The sequence below is a fragment of the Lathyrus oleraceus genome, chromosome 5, assembly GCF_024323335.1.
Source record: "Lathyrus oleraceus cultivar Zhongwan6 chromosome 5, CAAS_Psat_ZW6_1.0, whole genome shotgun sequence".
NCBI lineage: Eukaryota > Viridiplantae > Streptophyta > Magnoliopsida > Fabales > Fabaceae > Lathyrus > Lathyrus oleraceus.
This window is the reverse complement of record NC_066583.1, coordinates 550,705,965-550,726,320: the sequence shown is the minus strand read 5'-3', so window position 1 is coordinate 550,726,320 and position 20,356 is coordinate 550,705,965. Positions and strand designations below refer to the sequence as shown.

General features: G+C 33.0%; 2 protein-coding genes across 7 annotated transcripts; one reads left to right on the top strand and one right to left on the bottom strand.

Moving 5' to 3' along the window:
• Window positions 1-1,714: 1,714 nt before the first annotated feature.
• Window positions 1,715-16,436, top strand: LOC127086297 (uncharacterized). 6 transcript variants are annotated; one of them, XM_051027037.1, is made up of 22 exons: window positions 1,715-1,883; window positions 2,298-2,424; window positions 4,691-4,747; window positions 6,059-6,086; window positions 6,172-6,294; window positions 9,657-9,768; window positions 10,996-11,033; window positions 11,126-11,179; window positions 11,533-11,601; window positions 11,735-11,851; window positions 12,176-12,244; window positions 12,895-12,974; window positions 13,229-13,357; window positions 13,437-13,698; window positions 14,117-14,209; window positions 14,489-14,578; window positions 14,662-14,829; window positions 15,193-15,320; window positions 15,411-15,543; window positions 15,654-15,778; window positions 15,858-16,031; window positions 16,125-16,436. In XM_051027037.1, the coding sequence occupies exons 2-22, from the start codon at window positions 2,330-2,332 to the stop codon at window positions 16,162-16,164; spliced, it is 2,184 nt and encodes a 727-aa protein (XP_050882994.1). In that variant the 5' UTR covers window positions 1,715-1,883; window positions 2,298-2,329; the 3' UTR covers window positions 16,165-16,436. The 6 variants fall into 6 exon arrangements, with proteins under 6 accessions (XP_050882994.1, XP_050882992.1, XP_050882993.1 ...); XM_051027035.1 differs by having other exon boundaries at window positions 13,434-13,698; XM_051027036.1 differs by having other exon boundaries at window positions 13,226-13,357.
• Window positions 16,437-17,838: 1,402 nt separating this feature from the next.
• On the bottom strand, window positions 17,839-19,745 carry LOC127086296 (D-amino-acid transaminase, chloroplastic). The gene is made up of 5 exons (XM_051027031.1): window positions 19,542-19,745; window positions 19,379-19,431; window positions 19,104-19,279; window positions 18,241-18,914; window positions 17,839-18,111 (listed from the first exon to the last, which is right to left on the bottom strand). Exons 1-5 carry the CDS (start codon window positions 19,564-19,566, stop codon window positions 18,014-18,016), a joined length of 1,026 nt encoding a protein of 341 aa, XP_050882988.1. The 5' UTR covers window positions 19,567-19,745; the 3' UTR covers window positions 17,839-18,013.
• Window positions 19,746-20,356: the final 611 nt, after the last annotated feature.

The window sequence follows — 20,356 nt, the reverse complement described above, 5'->3', positions numbered from 1 at the left end:
TTTTTAATTATATATGACTAAGTTCACACTTATATAAATACGAGTTTGAAATTTTTTATTACAAAATATTTAATCAATGTTATTTATTTATCATCACTAAATATACTAATTAGTTTATTTTTTAATTTTAATAATAATAAAAAATTATTTTATCAAATTAGATAATATTCAATAATTTTGTAGATAATTAAATTTTCATCTCACGAATCACTGCCAACATAATATCTATTTTATTTTAATCAACAATTACCTTTATTTAAGGGATACAATTTTTATTTTTAAATGTTAAATTTCTTTTTCTTTTCTTTCTTCATTAAAAGATTTTTTTATAATTATTTAATACAATTAAATTTATACGATTGTTAATACAATTAAATTAATATATATATTAATTACTATGCATTGTCAGTATAAAATATTTTACACAATCAATTCATCACCATCACCCATTTGCATTACTTTATGAATTTTGAAAATAAAAATCAAATTTGTTTCAACATCTAACGGTTATGATTAACTTGTCAGTGTATTTTAATTAAATATATATATATATATATATATATATATATATATATATATATATATATATATATATATATATATATTATTTATTTATTTAAATCTATTTTATACTTTATCAAATAAATTTATACGTGAAGACGTAGCAGTATATTAATAGTTAATTTAAGAAATGGATACTTACTAAAAGTAAATTTAAATTTGGGGTTTGAGTAATGATTATTAAAAGTAAAATAAATTTTCAACTATAAAAATATGACGTATGATAATGACTTAATTTTTTTTAATATTTTTGTTCTAAATATCTGCCTTCATTAATTTTCTATATTGAGAAATAACTGTAATTAAAATATCAATTTAGTGGAAGAGAAAGTTAATATTTATTAAATAACTAAAAATAAATTAAATTAAATGAATATAAGAGTAAGTGAAAAAAAGGTTTGTTTTACTAAATAATTAATAAAATAAAATTAAAATAAATATAAAAAATTAGTAAAATAATAATTAATATAAAAATGAGAAAATGAATATGTATTAACCGTATAAATGAATTTTGATCGTGTAAATTAATTCTACTCTATTAATTAATGACGATTATGCATCTCACTAAATCAGATTAAATTTTTTAAATCATTTGTAAGATTTGGTTGAGTGATAAACTCACGTTATATGAAGGTGTAATTTTTTTTTCACTATCAATACATCTCCGTTAAATCTTAAAAAAATTTAATAGAAAAATATTATTTTTATTCAATAACTAAAAAAATAAAATTAAATAAATATAAAGTTAGTAGAATAAAATTAAGAGTTAAGGGAAGAAAATTAGTTTTACTAATTGTATATAACGGACTATTAAAAAATTAAGGGATTATTTTAAAAGTTAGTAAAGCACTAATTTTTTAATAAAATTTTATATTAAAACACTAAAATAAAAATAAAAATCTAAAATAAAAAACTAAACTAAAATGAAAATATACAATTAATAAAAATTATATGAATTAAAATAAAATAAATAAAAATATATTAAAAAGAAATTAATAATTAAAAAGATAAATATTTTGAGATAAATAATTATAATAAATGAAACATCTAATTTGAGATTCTATAAAAAAATCTAGTTATTGTATGTTTATTTCCATAAAAAACAGAACATTAAAAGCAATACAATAAAAAAAGACATTAAAAGTACACAAATTGTTTTTATTCTAAAAACTAAAAAACTAAAATAAAATCAACACACAGTTTGTTCTTGGATCGTTGAAGTTCCCAAAAGGCTACGAGGAAGAAGCCCCCAACTGCTCACACTCTTCTCTGAAATCAACCAACAGATCCGTTCCTTAAACCATCACGAACCCAAATTATTGGTGAGTTTCAATTTCGATTGCCCCAATCTTGTTCTTTAAGATATTCAAATGCCATATATTTTCACGCTTCTATCAAATCTCTTGCACCCCATTTCGGAACTCGATTTGGGTGTTGTTGTTTCGCTTTCGTTTTCGAAATTTCTCTGTCATCGCACAGTTCCCTTTTGTTGGCTAGTCAATTTTTGTTCCCCATCGTTTTCCACCTAACAATTAATTCCGCAACTTCACCTAGCTGTTGTGGTTTGTTTTGAGTATAAAGTTTCACTTCATTCTGAAATTGAGTTGCTTTTGATTTGGGGTTGTGCAATTGTGTATAAAGTTTGTTTATTTTGTTTATTTTTTTTGGTTATGTTGCTTGCAAGTTTTGTTTTGAAAATTTGTATATTTTGAATGCAAATTTGTTTGGTGTTTCAGATGAATGACGCGTTAACGAGTTGCTGTTGAGAATGGAGGATCTAGCAGGTCTTGTTGAGGCTACAGGATCAAGATTCACTTCATTGGAGCTTATTGGGCAGGGATCATTTGGTGATGTATATAAAGGGTAAGTGTTAGCTTTAGAACTGGTTTCTTAATTTACTTTGCAAACTCAAACTACCTTTGATTGCTGACGGTAAATATAAGGAGTGGTTCTAGGTGCACATTGCTTATACAATTTGTTAGTTAGTAGTCCTTGATGTAAGGCTTTCTTTTCTTTTGATTCTGCTGGTGGAATGTTTTAGTTAATAATAATTCTGATTAACAAACCAATTTATTATGAACATAACAAAGTAATTGTTGAAACTAGGATTCATATGTCATGATCAATTTGAGTTTATATCATTGAGATAGGAAAATAGGTTACTGAAATGATTGAGGAATCCCTCAACGCAATCAATTACGTGGGTCTGCGTATCTATACAAATGTGTATGCATACAAATCACATCCACCAAACTTGTTGTAAATGAACTGTGTCCTAGGACCTGGAAGAGACTTCGTGAGAATATCTTGAAGTTGATCATTAGAGTTGATAAACTCAATATCAATTTCCTTAGCGAGAACTTTTTCCTTGATAAAAAGGTGACTATTAATTGCTATATGCTTGGTTCTATTATGAAAGATTGGATTTGATGCAATGTGGACAGTAGCTTGATTATTACAAACCCACGTTCATTTGATCAACATTGCCAAACCTCAACTTATAAAGTAACTCTTTAACCCATGTAAGCTAACAAATTACCATTGTGCTTACTCGATATTCAGGCTCAACATTAGATCGAGCAATCACATTTTTCTTTCATTGTTCCAGATAACTACTAACTAAGACAACAATTCATTGCAGCCTCAATTAAGATGATGATTTTTCCCTTCAGCTACTCCATTTTGTCAAGGTTTATGTGTGGATTGATGTAAGATGTCATGAGAGAACATAAATGACAAAAACTCATTTGCATTGTCACTCAAAATCTTAATTTATTTGAATTTTAGTCTAGAAAGATTTGAATATAGAAAAATAATTCATAGCAAATTTTTCAGTAAAAATAACCAAGTACATTGAGAAAAGTCATCAATAAAAGTAATAGGATACATGAGACCCATATATTAGAATGAATAACAACAACATGAGACACTGCTTGGCTTTGAGCCTGACTAGAAAAGGAAGTATGAACATGTTTCCCTAGTTGACATGACTCACAACTCAAAGACTCTACTTTGTGAGACATGTAAGTCATAACCAACTGTTGATGCTTCGATAGACTGGGACGACCAAAGCGCTTTTGCTGATGAGGAAAACATGGAGACTCTATAGCAATGCACATTACAAGGTGTCTGAGATGGCAGTGTTAACTGGAACATTTTCAATAGAGCTTGTTACTCGAGGAGAGTGTTCCTCACACTCTGAATCATATGCACTATCTTTGATTGAAGACAATTTGAACCCTATTTGTACGCATTAGAGAAGAGTGTAGAAACCTTGGGGATAAAAGATCCTCTACCAATGCAAGACCAAACTGATTGAATGACCGCCAAAAGATGTCGAGGAGGCTCGGGAAACTCAAACAGAACTTGCAGCTCAGTGATCTGGAAACTGGAAGACGGTGCGAGAAGATTACTTGTGGTTCCAGGACCTTATCGGCAGTCTCTGACTTTAGATGTGTTGGCAGTTGATAATCTGAGGTTGCTGGGTGGTGGACAACCTTGCCTTGACGGAAGTGGTTGTTGGGATAGAAAGGTTCACATGTTAGAGGTTAGAAAGGTGTGTTAGGGTTTTATCACTGTGATGTGTCTGGGAAAATAATTTACCGAATTACTTGAGAAATTCATTGGCTAGGCACAATCAGTTGTTATACTGTAGTATTGGAACTACAAAAATAAGGAAACTATGGAAACAAATTATGAAAGCTTATATACTAATAAAACTTATGTTTATAGAACTAAATAGACTATGTCTCCTTAAGTAAGGAGGTACTCTCAGACTCTTACATTTTGCGAATTAAAACCTAATGTGCAGAGTGCAGTTATTCAAGTTCTGTTTAGTTTTCGTATATGAGAACATACCCTTTCTTGTAAGGATGATGGAAAATAATATTCTTTAGCAAGTTTGAGGATATTGTTTCTAGAACTCTTTCAAGAAGAAAATAGTAATAAAAGAATACATTGGAGGAACTTCAAAAAGTTATTTGTTTTTGTTGTCAGTTGTCATTGTAATAACAAACATGCAATTATCTGATCTATGAAAATAATTTTTGCTCTCCAAGCCTCTTTATTTACCTTAAGTAGGACATGGCAATGAATTGTTTGTCACTTTGTTATACCATCTTATTTTCAGGTTTGACAGGGAGCTCAACAAAGAAGTTGCCATCAAAGTGATTGATTTGGAAGAATCGTAAGTTTGTTTCCCCCCATCTATTATTTTCAAGAACATTGCAATTCAAGGCACTGAAAATATTGGCCACATTAGGGACACCAATCAGTTTTAAAATAATGAGAATCTTGAAATACATTGCAAAACATTTTCCATTTTGTTATAAATGATTATGTGTCTACTCTAGCAGGATTTTGTGACATTCAACATTGAAAATTTAACATGATTTCTCTGTTTTATTTATCCTTGTTGGGCCCTTTGTACGCGGAGGATGAAGTCCCGAAGTCATTTTGATCCTCGTTAGGCCCATCCATAGGCAGAAGCTATAGGAGTATTTGATAAAATAATTTTCTCCCATCATATATCTGATTATACATTAGTGCGGTAGCACTAAAAGCTGTAAAATTTCTTATGATTGTGTTCCAGTGATATGATAACGGGTCCTTGTTGATAGGGTCCAGTTTACACGCTTTACTGAAGGGAAGGGCATTCAACACCCCTAAAATAAATAAAAAATAAAATTAAAAAAATCTACACGAGTTGTTTTTGTTTTTTGTTTTAATAATTAATGAGGGAGTTGTGCTCTTTTTTTTCTCTTTCAAAAGGGAGCACTGTTCTGCATCATTCTCCCTTCCACATTTAGTTGAAAATCAGATAGCACTATTTAAAGGTTCTTCCACCTAAAATTTTCCTATATCCTATGTAGTCTCGTCCTCCTCTTATAGGTTGAGGTTATGTTAAGAAGTGTTGACTCCTTTAAGGAACAGGACTCCAGGTCAGTAGGCAAAAATTTGGCTGTGAAACTTTTGTGTCTTAGCATGTGGTAGTCTTTGTCAGCAAGGTAAATTAGAAGGAATATTACCACATTACTGTGTAGGACTTAATTCATATGCATGGAGTTAGAGTTTGACTTAAGAGTTCTACTGTAGATGAAAAGTATCTAATACGTGCAGATATCATCAATAGGCTCCAATATCCACATATGAGTTAGTGTCATCCCTACAATAGGTGCTGTGATGTAGTAACAATTTTCTGATCCTTCTGCATCCATTGAATATTGTCTCTATGAAAGGCTAAACATTATTGATGGAACATGGAAGTCTTTTATCTCATTATACTATGTGCATTTCATGTTAAGTTATGAAGTTTTGAAAAACGCAGCAAAGCTCGTGAGCCTCATTTTGTAACGAGTTTGTAAGTTTGAGATTCTGCGTGTATAATGTTGTAGTTAATATTATCCTCGTAGTTGTGCTGTGTTGCACTCAGAATCCTTGTGCATTTCTTGCTAACTTCTTCCTAACTTGTATTTTATTTCATTCCGTCCCTTTACAGAGAGGATGACATTGACGATATTCAGAAGGTATAATAATTGTATGGCATCACTTCTGGCTTCACATCTGATGTACCTAAATGATTAAATTTTCATATCTGTTTTAATGTTTCAGGAAGTTTCTGTTTTGTCACAATGTCGATGTCCATATATTACAGAGTATTATGGTTCTTTTCTCAACCAAACTAAACTATGGATAATAATGGAGTATATGGCTGGCGGCTCTGTTGCTGATCTAGTAGGTTACTTCTCTTTATTTCTTCTATATGTTCAGTGCATGAAAATTGAAGTTGATGTTTGTTAGTAGACCTCCAATTACTAGTGTATATGTTAGGTGTAAGCCCAAGACCGAGTATTGTTGGTCCAAATTATATAATTAGATGTCATGTATTTAAGTAGAATAAAGAATAAGAAAGTCTCATTCAGTTTTTTATTGGTTGGTTTGGTTTGGGAGAGACTAGGCTCTCTAATCCTAGTGACTGTACTTAATTATACAGTTAATTGTGTAGTTTGTAACTGCTGTTGCAGTTTGTAACTGCTACTGCAGAAAGTTATTCCCGGTATAATTGCAATAAAGTATTGTATTCATGTATATTACTCTCCCCTTATCTATCATTACTATTCAGAATCTATCATTGGTATCAAAGATAATGATCCTTGACACTAGTTCATGGTCCTCACGCGTCTTAAAATGGAAGCAAGATTGGAAATTTTAGAAAGGGCATATGAAGGTTTTGTCGCAACCAGAGAAGATTCATGAGATACGCAATCTGATGGAAACTGAAAAATATGAACCGCAATGTCGAATTGACGAACAGCTCAAAACTGTCCTCGGTCTCACTATCTGAAACGACAACATAGGCTATGGTACACCTGTATATGGACATAATCTCTGCAACTATGATGGAAAATAGGGGAAACTTACAAATCCCATCTTCGAGGGAGAAGACGCTTTTGGGTGGATTAATCGTGTCGAATGCTACTTCGATTTAAGGGGTGTAACTGACGAGGAAAAGGTACAGGCTTCCATGATAGCCATGGAAGGTAAAGCACTCACATGGTATCAATGGTGGGAATTTTGTTCCCCTTACCATCTTGGGATGATTTCAAGGCTACTTTGATTAAACGCTTTCAACCATCAATGCTTCGAAGTCCCTATGAACTTCTCCTTAGCCTTAAGAAAATGAGCTTGGTGGATGATTATCATGATATGTTTGAATTGTATGCTGACCCACTTAGAAGTGAAGAACTAGAAGTGCAGAACCATATTATCTTAAAGGGGATTTTTCTCAATGGGTTAAAAGGTGGGGGTGAAAACAGAATTAAATTACACTCGGTTACAACCTTGGCCGAGATGATGCATTTCGCCTAGAAAATTGATGAAAAGAATGTCATTCTTGACCAAGGAACTTCCTCCATCATCCACTTTAAGACTTTTACCAGAGGTTACCCTTCTAACCACACTGTTACTTGGGACTCCAACAACAAGACACTCAACACCAAAACAACGTCTATTACTGCCACAACTGAGATACCTAACCCAAAACCAACAACCAAACATTGTCAACATACTTTTATCTCTTGCTGTTAATCTAGAAGAAGTATACATGGATGATCCTCCTTCCTTTGAAGACAATCATTATATAGTCTAAGACAATCACCTCGAGCTTGGTTCGGAAAATTCAACAAGGTTATTCAACAATTTGGCACGATTCGTTGTGAAGGATACCATTTTGTATTTTTTAAACGTTCATCTTTAAACAAAGTCATTTATCCTGTGGTATATCTAGATGATATTGTTATTACCGGTGACGATCCAGAAAGCATTAAAGACCTAAAGCGACACTTATTCAACCACTTTAACACTAAAGATTTAGGTCGATTACGTTGTTTTCTTTGGATTGAAGTAGCTCAGTTACAAGAAGACATTGCTATCTCTCAGAAAATATGTTCTCGATGTCTTGGAAGAGACATGGATGTTTTAAGTAAAACCGGTTGATACTCCTATGGACCCTAATGCAAAGCTTCTACATAATCAGGAGGAGCCATATCCTAACCCAGAAGGTTAGTTGGAAAACTACATTATCTCACAATGACTAGACCAAATATTTCATTTGCTGTTAGTGTTGTGAGTCAATTTATAAATTCACCTTGTGATAACCATTGGAGTGCTGTAGTTCGGATCTTGAGGTATATTAAAGGGTCACTTGGAAAAAGGGCTTGTTTATTCCGACAGATGTTATACCAGTATTATGGGATGTTCAGATGCAAATTGGGTAGGTAATGTGAATGATAGAAGGTCTACTTAAGGTTATTGTGTTTTGATTGGAGGAAATTTAATTTCATGAAAAAGTAAAAAGCAAACTGTTGTTGCAAGATCAAGTAGAGGTATAGTACTGTGCTATGGCCCATACTACTTGTGAACTCGTATGGTTGAAACACTTGTTACAAGAGTTGAACTTTTGTGAGCTAGGTCCAATGGAACTTTTGTGTGATAATCTGTCGTCGGCGTTGTATCTTTCTTAAAATCCGTTTTTTCTTGAGAGGACTAAACACATAGAAGTTGATTGCCACTTTATTAGAGAAAACATCCTTTCTAGCATCATTACAACCTCTTAAGTGAGCTCAAATGATCAGTTAGCTGATATTTTCACCAAACCTCTACGGGGACCTCACATTGATTATATATATAACAAGCTGGATTCATATGATATATATGCTCCAGCTTGAGGGGGAGTGTTGAATATTCTCTATTTATTAGCTGAATATTTTTATTTATTAGGATTGATATAGCTAAATATTCTCGGTTTATTAGGATTGATATAGGTACCATATATGTTTTAAATATACGCTTATGGCAATAGAATTTATAGACATGTTGGTTGATTTAGTTTCTATGACATGTACATTTTGGAATTTTGCATTTTACCGGCGGTCTCTTTTGTTATGTTTGTATTGTTGGCTGTTTTGGGAAAATTTCATGTCTTCTGTATTTTCCTTATTAAATTTTCTTTAGTAGAAAACCAAGAAGCCAAAACACTAGGCTTGAATGTCGTTATAAATATTTCAACTGAAATATATTTCATTCACTCTTTCCTTTTTTCTCTCTCTTTCCTTTACGTGCATGATGATAACCTATCTTTAATAGGACAACATTTAATTTCTGTTCTCTTTATTCTTCTGATTATCATTTATTAGTACTAGTTTCTATAATAGTATTAATGCTTGTACTCTCACATCATCATAAGTAATAAATTTAAGTTTTTCTCTTGTTAGGCTTCATGTTTTTAATGGGTATGGATCCTCTCCATTTATCAAAAGAAATGGAGTACTCCATTACTAAGGGTTTTGGTACACAAATGCTTATATTTTTATAAAAGATGATATACAGTGTATTATTAGACCTTTATACACCCAACGAGTAATAATGACGGCCCCCCATTTCTTTTGAGAATTGGAGAGAATCCTTACCCGATTTTAATGGTCTTTTTTGCGTGCCACTATTAATATTTTTCTACACATGTTATCATCAATTTTCAGCATGGCTGTATGCTGTTTGTTTGCTATTATTTGGAGTTAATACTGGTTTCGCTTATGTAGCTCCAATCAGGTCCTCCCTTAGATGAAATGTCAATTGCTTACATTCTTCGTGACTTGTTGCATGCTGTTGATTACCTACATAGTGAAGGAAAAATCCATAGAGACATTAAAGGTATCGACAGCAATCCTTCACATTGGTTTTGCTGTACTTTTAAAGTTTCTTTTCTTTCTTCCATATTCAGTGACAAAATTATAGGGTTTAGGTGGGATGGGGAAAGGAATGCTCTACAATCATAATAACATGTTTGGATCTGAGTTGTGCAACATTTCCTCACTGTTCAAAGTTATATGGATTGTAAACTCAAGTAGATGTGCATTTTCACCGTATTATAATAGTTTTCAAACACACTAAAATCATCTTGATATTTGTGTGAATGATAAGATTCAAAAGTCAAAGAACTGAGTTCTATTTTCCACAATAAAAGACTACTAATGATAATCGCAAAAATGTAAAAAGAAATATAGAAACTATTCGTAAGAGTCCTACTAAGTTACTTGCTACTATAAACTATTCAAAGTATAAGTAGTTCTTAAAGCTTAGGCCACACTCACTTTAGAGCTGTTATTGGGCCAAGATCTATTTTATTCTACTCGTCTGTGCTCCAAATGTCATTAGCGTGAGAAGGTGTCAAGATCAGGTTATTCCACCTGTATTAATCAATCCAAGGTATCGACCTAAGTAGCGCTTATAACTTTATAAGGCTTGGGTAATCTTCACTTTAGAAGCCAACTTTGTGGGGTTAAGTTGGGTTGAAACCCAAATTCTAGAAACAATAGTTTGTATATACTAATCAAAGACTATCAATCCTAATTAAATAAAAAACAAATTCTGAAAAATAAAGGATAACTAACTGAAACTGGTAGGACCCAGGAAGAGAAAGGCCCATTGGATATTGATAGGTGAACTGGCAAGTTGGTTAGAGGGAGAGAGAGAGGAAATGCACGTGGAATAGGGAGGGTTGGAGGGTATATGAGGCGTGTGAGAAGAGAGATGAGAGAGTTAGTCTGTTTGTTAGTTTTGGTTTAGGATTGGGCAGGGGGGATACCAAATTCCTCTGAGGAGCTTTGTATGGGGTTACAAGAGAGATCCTCGTGCGATACATTTTCTTTACTTTCAATTAATAATAATACAATTTCTTTGTTCATCTTGATTCGGATTCCTATTAGAAACTGTTACCAATAGATGATTTAAGATACTCTAAACTATTTGAAGATATTTAAATGATACTACAAAATATCCTCCGGATATTTAACATGTAGGTCTGTTGTCATGGAAATTTTCTTTTTACGTTTTTACATTAACTTTGTAATTGACATCATTTACATATCTATTATGCAGCTGCAAACATTTTATTGTCTGAGAATGGTGATGTAAAGGTATGCTTTATTCTGAAAGAGCACATAAATTATAATTCCTATTTGTGTATTTCATGACCCATGCATGTGAATTATATGTAAAATGTTACCAGGTTGCAGATTTTGGTGTTTCTGCACAGTTGACAAGGACTATATCAAGGAGAAAGGTAAACATACTTCATCAAGGTTAAATCATTTATTAATTTAACATGGATGGGTTATTGATATAATATTTTGTGCCTCTCAAGAGCACAAAATGTCGCCTTTTTCAATTGGATAGTCAATTCAATGTATAGACTCACCAAATGAAAGAAATGTGGTGCTAAGCATTTCCTGTCTTGGTGTGACATGAGTTCAGAAAACTGAATGTCAAATGCTGGTTTTATGAATAGATTTATATATTTTTTTGTCATTACTAGTCACTCTATATCTAATGCTTCTTACAACAAAAAATAAGTGGAAATTTAAATCATTACTTTTCATTTTTGGCTGGATATTCTAATATATTTGATAACAACAGACATTTGTAGGAACACCATTCTGGATGGCGCCCGAGGTTATTCAGAACACAGATGGATATAATGAGAAGGTTGTAATATAGTGTTCAACTATTCATTTGTCATGTTATTCTTTGGTTCTTTGCTTCCATTTTTATTTTCTGTCACTGTTCCCTAAATTTATTTTTGACCCTTGGAATCTTCTCTGTAATTTTGTCTACGCAGGCAGATATCTGGTCTCTGGGAATCACTGCAATTGAGATGGCAAAGGGGGAGCCTCCACTTGCTGATCTTCATCCCATGAGGGTGCTTTTCATCATACCCCGAGAAAATCCTCCGCAGGTTGTGTCGTTCAATCTTAGACAAATCAATATTTCTAGCTTTGAACTATCTGAAATCAACAAAGTTTTCAAAGTTGAGATGTTTGGAAATTTTTCTGTTTTTATCTCACCTTTTCACACTATATTATGTTTTAGTGATTAGTGCGATTTGTCGTTTTCATCATTTCTTAAATAAATATTTGAAAAAACTATACAAAATGAAAACAAAAGAAAAATTCTTATTATTACTGAAAATAGGAAATGAAACAATGTTTTCTCAAACCAAATAGATCTCTTTTTTTTTTCAAGTATAAAATGGTTGACATTTAATCTCCTATTTTTGCAGCTAGATGAGCATTTTTCTCGCCCCATGAAAGAATTTGTTTCATCATGTTTGAAGAAGGTTCCTGCTGAGGCAAGTGTCTATGCTTACATGTAGTTCTCATATATTTGCTCATGAACAGGTCCTGTTTTATGCTTTAATTTGAGCGATGTGTTGGCTATTGTCAATTCTATGAGAACGTCCTATTTTGTTTTATCATGCTTGTTAGAGGATAAGGTTTAACTAACATTCAGTTAGTTGAAATCCTCCCAGTTTTAGTTTAAATATCTTATTGTGCTCCTAATATACATACTGTACACTATCTCTGTCTAATTAACCCCTAAATTCTAGGAACTAACTAACAGAAAGTTAGTTAGAACACTGATCGATAAATAGATCCATTCCTTTGTAGTTGAATCATAATTTAGAATATCAAAAAGATACAAAAGATGGAGTCTCTCTTTTCTCTCCTTGAATCTATGAGATTCATAAAATTCTAACAATGCTTCACAAGAAATACAATTATATTTAGCTTTTCATCAGTATAGTGTGCATTTTAATTTAACAAGAACCAGGATAATAGAATTATTTATGCTGTTGAAATTTATATCTATTAACTTGAAAAGATGTGTTGCTTAATTTCCTTAATTAGACTTTTTTAGACTAGGTTTGAATTGGAACTGATGAAGTTGTTCTCTCTCTGCATTCTCTTAATTTCTCCCTTGTAATGGTTTCAATTCCAGAGGCTAAGTGCTAAGGAACTTCTCAAAGACCGCTTTATTCGGAATGCTAGGAAGAGTACAAAGCTTTTGGAAAGAATAAGGTGTGGATTATTGATAAATATCTTGCTATGTTTAAGTTAAAAAATTATACCCATTTTTGCTTTTGGCTATTTTTTTTCTTTCTCTTTTATTTATTCTGAAGTTGTGGATCTCAGATAAAAAAATGCTGACATCCTAAAGTAGCATTGCAAATCCTTTTTTTCTGTGCATTCTTAGCAATTTTTTTCATTTGAAAGTTACAATATTAGTCCCCATCTTGTGGTTGTCAAGATCATACCTTGTGGTTTCACAGTAGGGATCGTCCAAAATACCATCTTAAAGAAGACCTGGAGACAGCTAGAAATGGCTCAAGAGGGATTGGTGAGGGATCAGATACTATGAAAGTGGCAAGAGATTTTAGAGTTGAAGAAAATAATCGACCTAGGTTGGTTGTGAGACTATTGGCTACTAGTTTTTTAATTTTAAAAATTGTTTTTTTATTAACAGTTTGTAATTTGCAGCAGTCAGGTTAAAACCCTGAAAAGTTCTGAATGGGACTTTAGCATTGGTGAATCAGAGGGTACTGGAACCTTTCGAAGTGTTTCACGGCCACCTCAGTCTAGAGATAAGAAAACTGAAGTTTCATATAATCAGCTTACTCAAAAAAAAGCTCCAGACGCTGGCTATCAAGCGGGGTATGCCAATAGAAGTGCACCCAATCAATCACTTGAAAAAGATCTTAGAGCTCCTTACCATCACGAGCACCCAGATAATCAGCTTGAAGATGTAATTATTTCTTACTATGTGTATCGGTCTATGTTACAGAAAGTTAACTTAATCAAATGAGTAATATTATTGGGCTTCCATATCTCTAAAGAGGAAACTCAAGGTGTTTTTGATATTTACAAAACATTGGATATATTATTCAGCCTTAAGCCTGAATTATCACTACCTGATGAATTTTCGATAATTCAAGCTGAAACTGAATATTTTATTTTTCCATCGTATGTTTCCACCCACTCTATCTGCATAAACAATATTTAAAATGTCTGGTAGTATAATCATTAAGGGAACCCACCTTGTCAAACCGAATGTGAATTCATTGTGTCAATCATGAAGTAAAAATGGATTTCCTATGACTTGATGATGTTTCATTTTGAACAACCAGGTAACTCTTTGATCTTCTGAAATATTATATTTGCAGGATGAATCATCTGGGAATGGATCTGGAACTGTTGTTATACGCTCTCCCAAAGGAATATCAAGGCCATCTGTGTTTCGTGACCATAGCTCCCAGGTAGTATTCAAGCTGAGTTTCTTTAAAAAGAAACTGGTTATTTATTTGTGCAGTCAATGGGAATTTTAAAGCATTGCTGTCTAGCAGCGTCAGTTTCTGTTCCATCTTATGGTGCCACCAGTTTATTATCATACAAAATATGATTAAAATGTCTGGTGGTATTATCATATAGAGAGTCGTGTCTGTCATAAACTAAAGATAGTTTTCAAACAAACTCGATAAAGTTTCATTTTAAACAACCATTAAATGCTTTGCTACTCTGAAATCTTTGATTTGCAGGATGAATTGTCTGAGAATGGATCAGGAACTGTTGTTATTCGATCTCCGAAAGGATCAAAGCCATCTGGGTTTCGTGATCAGAGCTCCCAGGTAGCATTCTAGCTGAGTTACTCTGATGAGAAACTGGTTATTTAACTGTGCAGTCACTTATTGAGAGTTTTAATGCAATGTAGTCCAGCAGCAGCTATGCTTCTTTTGAAGATACTTCTACTAGTGGAACCGTTGTTGTACGTAGCCAGCATGATGATTCTGATTCTCCACGTACTCCAAGGTCCCGACTAGGACTTCATGACAGAAGTTCAAATGCCTCACTTGAAGATAGTGCTGCAAACCTAGCCGAGGTTCTATTCTTTTGTAATATAAGTTGTGATTTCACTTGTGAGTTGATCAATGTGCGGCATGACAAGCCTTCCCCCCTCCCCCATTTCTTGCGTGAGTCTGTTTCCATGATACATTTGATGTATTCAAAGAACAGCCGCCATTACATTTTACGGTTTCCCATTTTTATATATTTGCCAGTTTACACACTCAATTCTAGGGCATATTTGCTTCTTAAACAACTTTTTAAGCAGTTTTGTTGAATTTTTTCCCATTTTTTCTTGTGCATATTTAGTTGTTTATTATTATAGAAGACATGTTTGTGATTAATTCTTGGTCAGATTGGTATTGCGTATAAATAGCGTGTTCTTACCTCTTCTCTACAGGCAAGGGCTGCTATCCAAGGAGGGTTAAGAAAAGTGAATCCTCGGGAGAAACATTCCCGAGGGAAAATCAATACCGATGTACAGGAGAGCAAAAGAGACCAAATGACCAGCAGCACTGATTCTTCCAGGTACTTCTACCAATAATGGTTAAAAAATTTCATTTGATGAAATAAAGTTTTGAATCTTTTGATTGTAAATTACCAAGACTTTTTGTATAGATCATATCGGGAATACATTGATGCACAAAGGGGCAATGTAAGATCGCATCATGCCAGTGACGATGAAGAGAGTGCTAGAACAATATCATCGTCAGCACCATTATCAAGTTTGCTTATTCCTTCATTAAAAGAGGTGAAACCATACATATATTTAAACCATTCTCGCTTTTTAATTCTGTTATTGTTGTAGGATGTTAGTGTTGGTTATGTAAGCCATTGCTCATGTTTTTGTTTGCTCTACAGGCCGTTGCTGATGATCCAGAAGGGAAAATCGGGCGGGCAGTTATCAATTCTTTAGTAAACATGGAAGGCACAAAGCCTAGATCCTCTGATGTTCTTGTAAAACAATTGCTTCAGAGATTAGCAAGGTTCTTCTACTAACATTTGTTACGCAGACCAATTTACAGCAAACAAACGTATCTCTCTCTCATTCTTTTGTGCGTGCAGTTCGAAGGAAGATTCACTGAAGGACCTGAAAGAACTGGCAAGCCAACTATTCAGCAAAGGCAAGTCAACGGAAGAAACGCTAAGTGCAGAGGCTGATAACCGAAGGAAACAGCATAACAAGGAACCTCATCCAAATAGCAACTTAAGCCCTCTTGCAAGATTTCTTCTATCAAGGTTCTTGAAGTTACCATTTTCTCTTTGAATAATTTTACAGTATATATAGCTTGGAAAATGCTTGTGAATAATCTCTGATTCTTTGTTTCACAGATGGCAAGGCCAAACCTCACGGGATCTAAACCAATCTTGAGCCAAGTTAGAAGTTACTATTTTTGTCATTTTTGTGTGTTGTTTCTGTTGAATAATTTATTTTGATTAAATGTACATATATATCATTGTAACAAATTGCTTTTCAATTTCCTATTAGTATCATTGTTAATCAATTTGTTTTTCTTTTAATTTAATTTCCTCGCATAGTGATAGGGACAGTAGTACTGTATAATTAAGATTTTCTGAGTAACATTCTTCATATTGTAACAGACATTATTGATTCTTATTTTTCAATAGTTGTCTCTTTGGGTATGGTAGAAGAAGTTAATGCATAAATCACCCCTTTCCCAACTATTATTTATGGTTTTTGAAAGCTCTATTTATTTAGTAAAAAATAGCAGACCAATAGGATAGAGAGAAAGTTCTTGTAGGAGTCAAAATGCAACAACCCTCATCCTTTCAAATGAAAACAAATGTAATAGTAATTGTTTAAACAAGGTTGAGTTTAAACAATGAAACATATTATACTAGACGGCACAAATTAATTGATTCCTTCTGTCTACATAGATTAAAACAAACATAAAAGATTCTTCTCTGGTGCATGAAAAAGGTTGGAACTGTTAACGTTAACGTGCAAAATCTTGGTTAAAACAAGGTAGTGTGTCACTACATCTTATAACTCTATGGAAACTCAAATATGGCCATCACAATTTATCAGAAATTCGGATAAAATCTATATTTTATTATGTGTGTTGATGCTAAAGGGGAGAATTTGGATTTCATGTAATGCTAAGAGGGGTGAATCAGCATTTCAATATTCGGACTGCTTTTGAGACAAGATTATATTTGTATGGTGTATAATGATTTAAAATTTCATAAACATGTCTCATATATTGCTAATATAAACACTAAAAATTAAAAAAAATATTGATATATTGCATTTGTTTACGTTAACATGAAGTCTCCTTTTGAATTTAGGATGAATTCCTCTCTTGTAGATTTAAAATTCAAATTGAAGAATCTCTTACATTACAGTGACAATCAGAGAGTGGTTAAGATCAAAAATCATTTATCATCCGTTGATAATGAAAGGAAAATTAAGTTAAGTAAGTTTGAGCCGAAGATAGTTTAAAATTCAAATTGAAGAATCTCTTACATTACAGTGACAATCAGTTAAGTAAGTTTGAGCCGAAGATAGATGCAAATGTAAGTGTTATATGAAATATATTTTATTGTTATGTAATTAAGAATCCAATTGAGGTGGATGCGACACTTACAAGATCAACAACATATATTCTAAAGATGATAAAATGTCCTGAACTATGTTATATTAAATTTATGTTAAAGGTCACACATTACTAGTGTGTTTTGTGTTTGTGATAACAAGGTGAATCTGGAATTCAATATCCGGACAAACCATTATACCAGATTGTTAAATTATTGTTTGTGCCGTGTTTGTGATAATACGAGTGAATCTAAATTTCAATATCCAGACACAATGCTAGATTAAATTGTTTGTTTTATGCTATGTCGACGTGATAACTAAAAGTGAATCTAAATTTCAATGTTTATTGCTTGTATTTTTCATAGTTGGGGTGCGTCCGGATTTCAATTTTCAAATCGTAAGTTTTTTAAAAATTTCGTCAAAATATATGAATAAGGCATGAGATCTAGCGAACAATCCCCTTAAAACAACACAAACAACATGGAACAGTTCAAGAATTATTTGACATAGTATAACTTTTGTGTAGCAGCAAATATCTACTGCTTCAGAACTTGTTCACACTTGAAATTCAGAATGCAAATACAGACAGAAATCACATTGTAAATCAATACAACCAAGGAACATAAGACACATGTATCCCCAAATTATTTTGTATGTTTGTTCACTAAACATAAGGAACAAGTAGTCTCTGTGTCTCAGGGCCAGCTACCATATCATCCCATAGCAGATCCGAAACTAACATTGTTAATTCTCCAACCTTACCTGTAAAAACAAAGACAATTGAGCAACTAAAACTTACAATGTGGAAAAGCGATCCGAATAATTCAGAGTTCGACCGAAAAATTAACAGATAATCATGTCAAACAAGGATAGTATCTGTCACTATCTTACCATCACCAATTGGTTGATCATCCCACATGATGATAGGCAGCACAGGAAGAGTGCTACCTACATACATCATTTCAGCAGCACCTTTAGCTTCTTCAACACTCAGATTTCTAGTTATCACACTTTTGAGAACACCTTGTTCAACCAACTTTGGTGCAAGTTCAAGAAGCCTTTTCGCAGTGCAACCAGACAATATATTATCAAAACAAGGCATAACAAGTTCCTTTTCTCGAGTTACGAAAGCAACATTCACATTCGGTCCTTCAGCGATATAACCAACCTCATCAATCCACACAGAACTAAACGCTCCTTTCTCTTCCGCTTCCAATACCGAAAGTACATTAGGAAGATAGTTCACATTTTTCATTGTGGCAAACGAAGGTGCCTTCATTGCTACATTGGAAGTTATCACTTTCACGCCTTCTTTGCACTGAGAAAAATCATGATCAATGACTACTGCATAGAATGCAGGTTTTGGACATCCTGATGATGACAGCAAGAAATCACCAGGACCTGCACTTAACCAGTATCTTAATGTTCCTTTCTTGCATTTTGAGACCGCGGTTAGTTGGATTAGAATGCTTCGAAGAGTCGATCGCGAAAAGGGCGAGGATATCTTCGCTTTGGAAGCCGATCTCAAGAAACGGTCAAGGTGAACATCCAACTCATAGAGGTATCTTGAGAAACAAACAATATAAACATCAATATCAGAGAAGTAAGTAAAGTCTGACAAAAAAATGTTCAAACCAAAAGTCGAACTCGGGTGCTACCCGGTCGAATCTACTTGAAACAAAGCTTATTAACTATTTGACCTAACCAATTAGTTCAATAATGTTCTGTTACATGAAAAAAGAAAGAATCATTACCCTTGTAAAATAATAGCAGTATCAAACACACCATGGCCTCTATGTACCATGTGATCATCTATGGGGATTACCATCATTGCCGGATCAAGTATGATACCTCCATAGACACTAGAATACATAGCTGGATATGGTTGTTTCTCCACTGAACTCCATGTTTGATGAAGCTTTTCCAGTAACTGAAGAATTCAAAGCAAATGAAAAGTGCAAAACTTCAACTTATTGATTGTATTAGGTAATCAAAGATGCTACAAAAAAGCGAGGCTTAAGAATCTCACCTCAGATGATGAAGAGAACACATGGACCTTAAAATCAGTATCAATTTCAATCTCTGGTACACCACATGAAAGAAAACAAATTTAGCCAAAACAGATACAATAAGAACACTGTAAAAGAAAACCAATAAAGTTTCCGAATTTGAATAAGGTAACAAAAACTTACCAGAGGATGCAGTGGGATTCCCCATAAGTAAAGGAGAGAGTTAAAATGAGAAACTGTGTATACTATACTTTGTGTAGAGCTGCAATGCTAGAAAAGGAATGGTTGTGGTGGTGTTATAGTAACTAATAGCAGAAAAGGACACAGAAGAACGTGACATAAGGGTGTTTTTAATAATTGTATGTTTTGTTTGTTTGTTCGTTTGTTTGTTCAAGACGGATTGAACTCTTTGTTGTGTCTGCTTCCGTATAATTTGATTGTTGTTGTTATCCAATTCATCACAACCGTCTCACGTCATTTAATAGTTTTTTTAGAGAAAAGAATGTATATGTGTAACTTATCAAACACTTGTTAAGACGTATTTTAAGGTATAAAGCAAACATTTAATACCGTATTGAGAAACTCTCCAGTTTTATCAACCGTACTTAATACGTTTTGGTAACATTTTTTTTTTCCATCAAGTGAAATGAGAAAATAGAAATGCACTACACATAGATCCGATCAACAATTTTTATTGAAAATGTACATATTGCGCGTGACGTGCTCATTTAGAGAATGCAGAGTTTAGAGTAGGAAGTTTTTGTGATTCAAGTAATAGTGTGATCTTGTTATAGATATCTTGTTTGATATATTTCAACGGACTGAAATATCTGTAAATAAATAGGTGTTTCTGATTTTTTTTACCGACCCTCAAAATAGATTTTTTGATATACGGTTGAATATGAGGAAACATGCATGCATGGACGTATTGAGAATTGAAGATTTAACTATAAGACAAACAATTTTCAAAGCTGTTTTAAGTATTTTTTTGGAAAAAT

What these genes read in the sequence shown, in the direction of transcription:
- LOC127086296 (XM_051027031.1), bottom strand. Translation starts at nt 19,566, where the DNA reads ATGGGGAATCCCACTGCATCCTCTG. An exon ending in TGTTCTCTTCATCATCTGAG is followed by an intron (nt 19,280 to 19,378) that starts GTGAGATTCTTA and finishes TGAATTCTTCAG; the next exon opens with TTACTGGAAAAGCTTCATCA. An exon ending in TGATCAACCAATTGGTGATG is followed by an intron (nt 18,112 to 18,240) that starts GTAAGATAGTGA and finishes TTGTTTTTACAG; the next exon opens with GTAAGGTTGGAGAATTAACA.
- LOC127086297 (XM_051027032.1), top strand. Translation starts at nt 2,330, where the DNA reads ATGGAGGATCTAGCAGGTCTTGTTGAGGCTACAGGATCAAGATTCACT. An exon ending in CAGATGGATATAATGAGAAG is followed by an intron (nt 11,602 to 11,734) that starts GTTGTAATATAG and finishes TTGTCTACGCAG; the next exon opens with GCAGATATCTGGTCTCTGGG. An exon ending in TTATTCCTTCATTAAAAGAG is followed by an intron (nt 15,544 to 15,653) that starts GTGAAACCATAC and finishes TTTGCTCTACAG; the next exon opens with GCCGTTGCTGATGATCCAGA.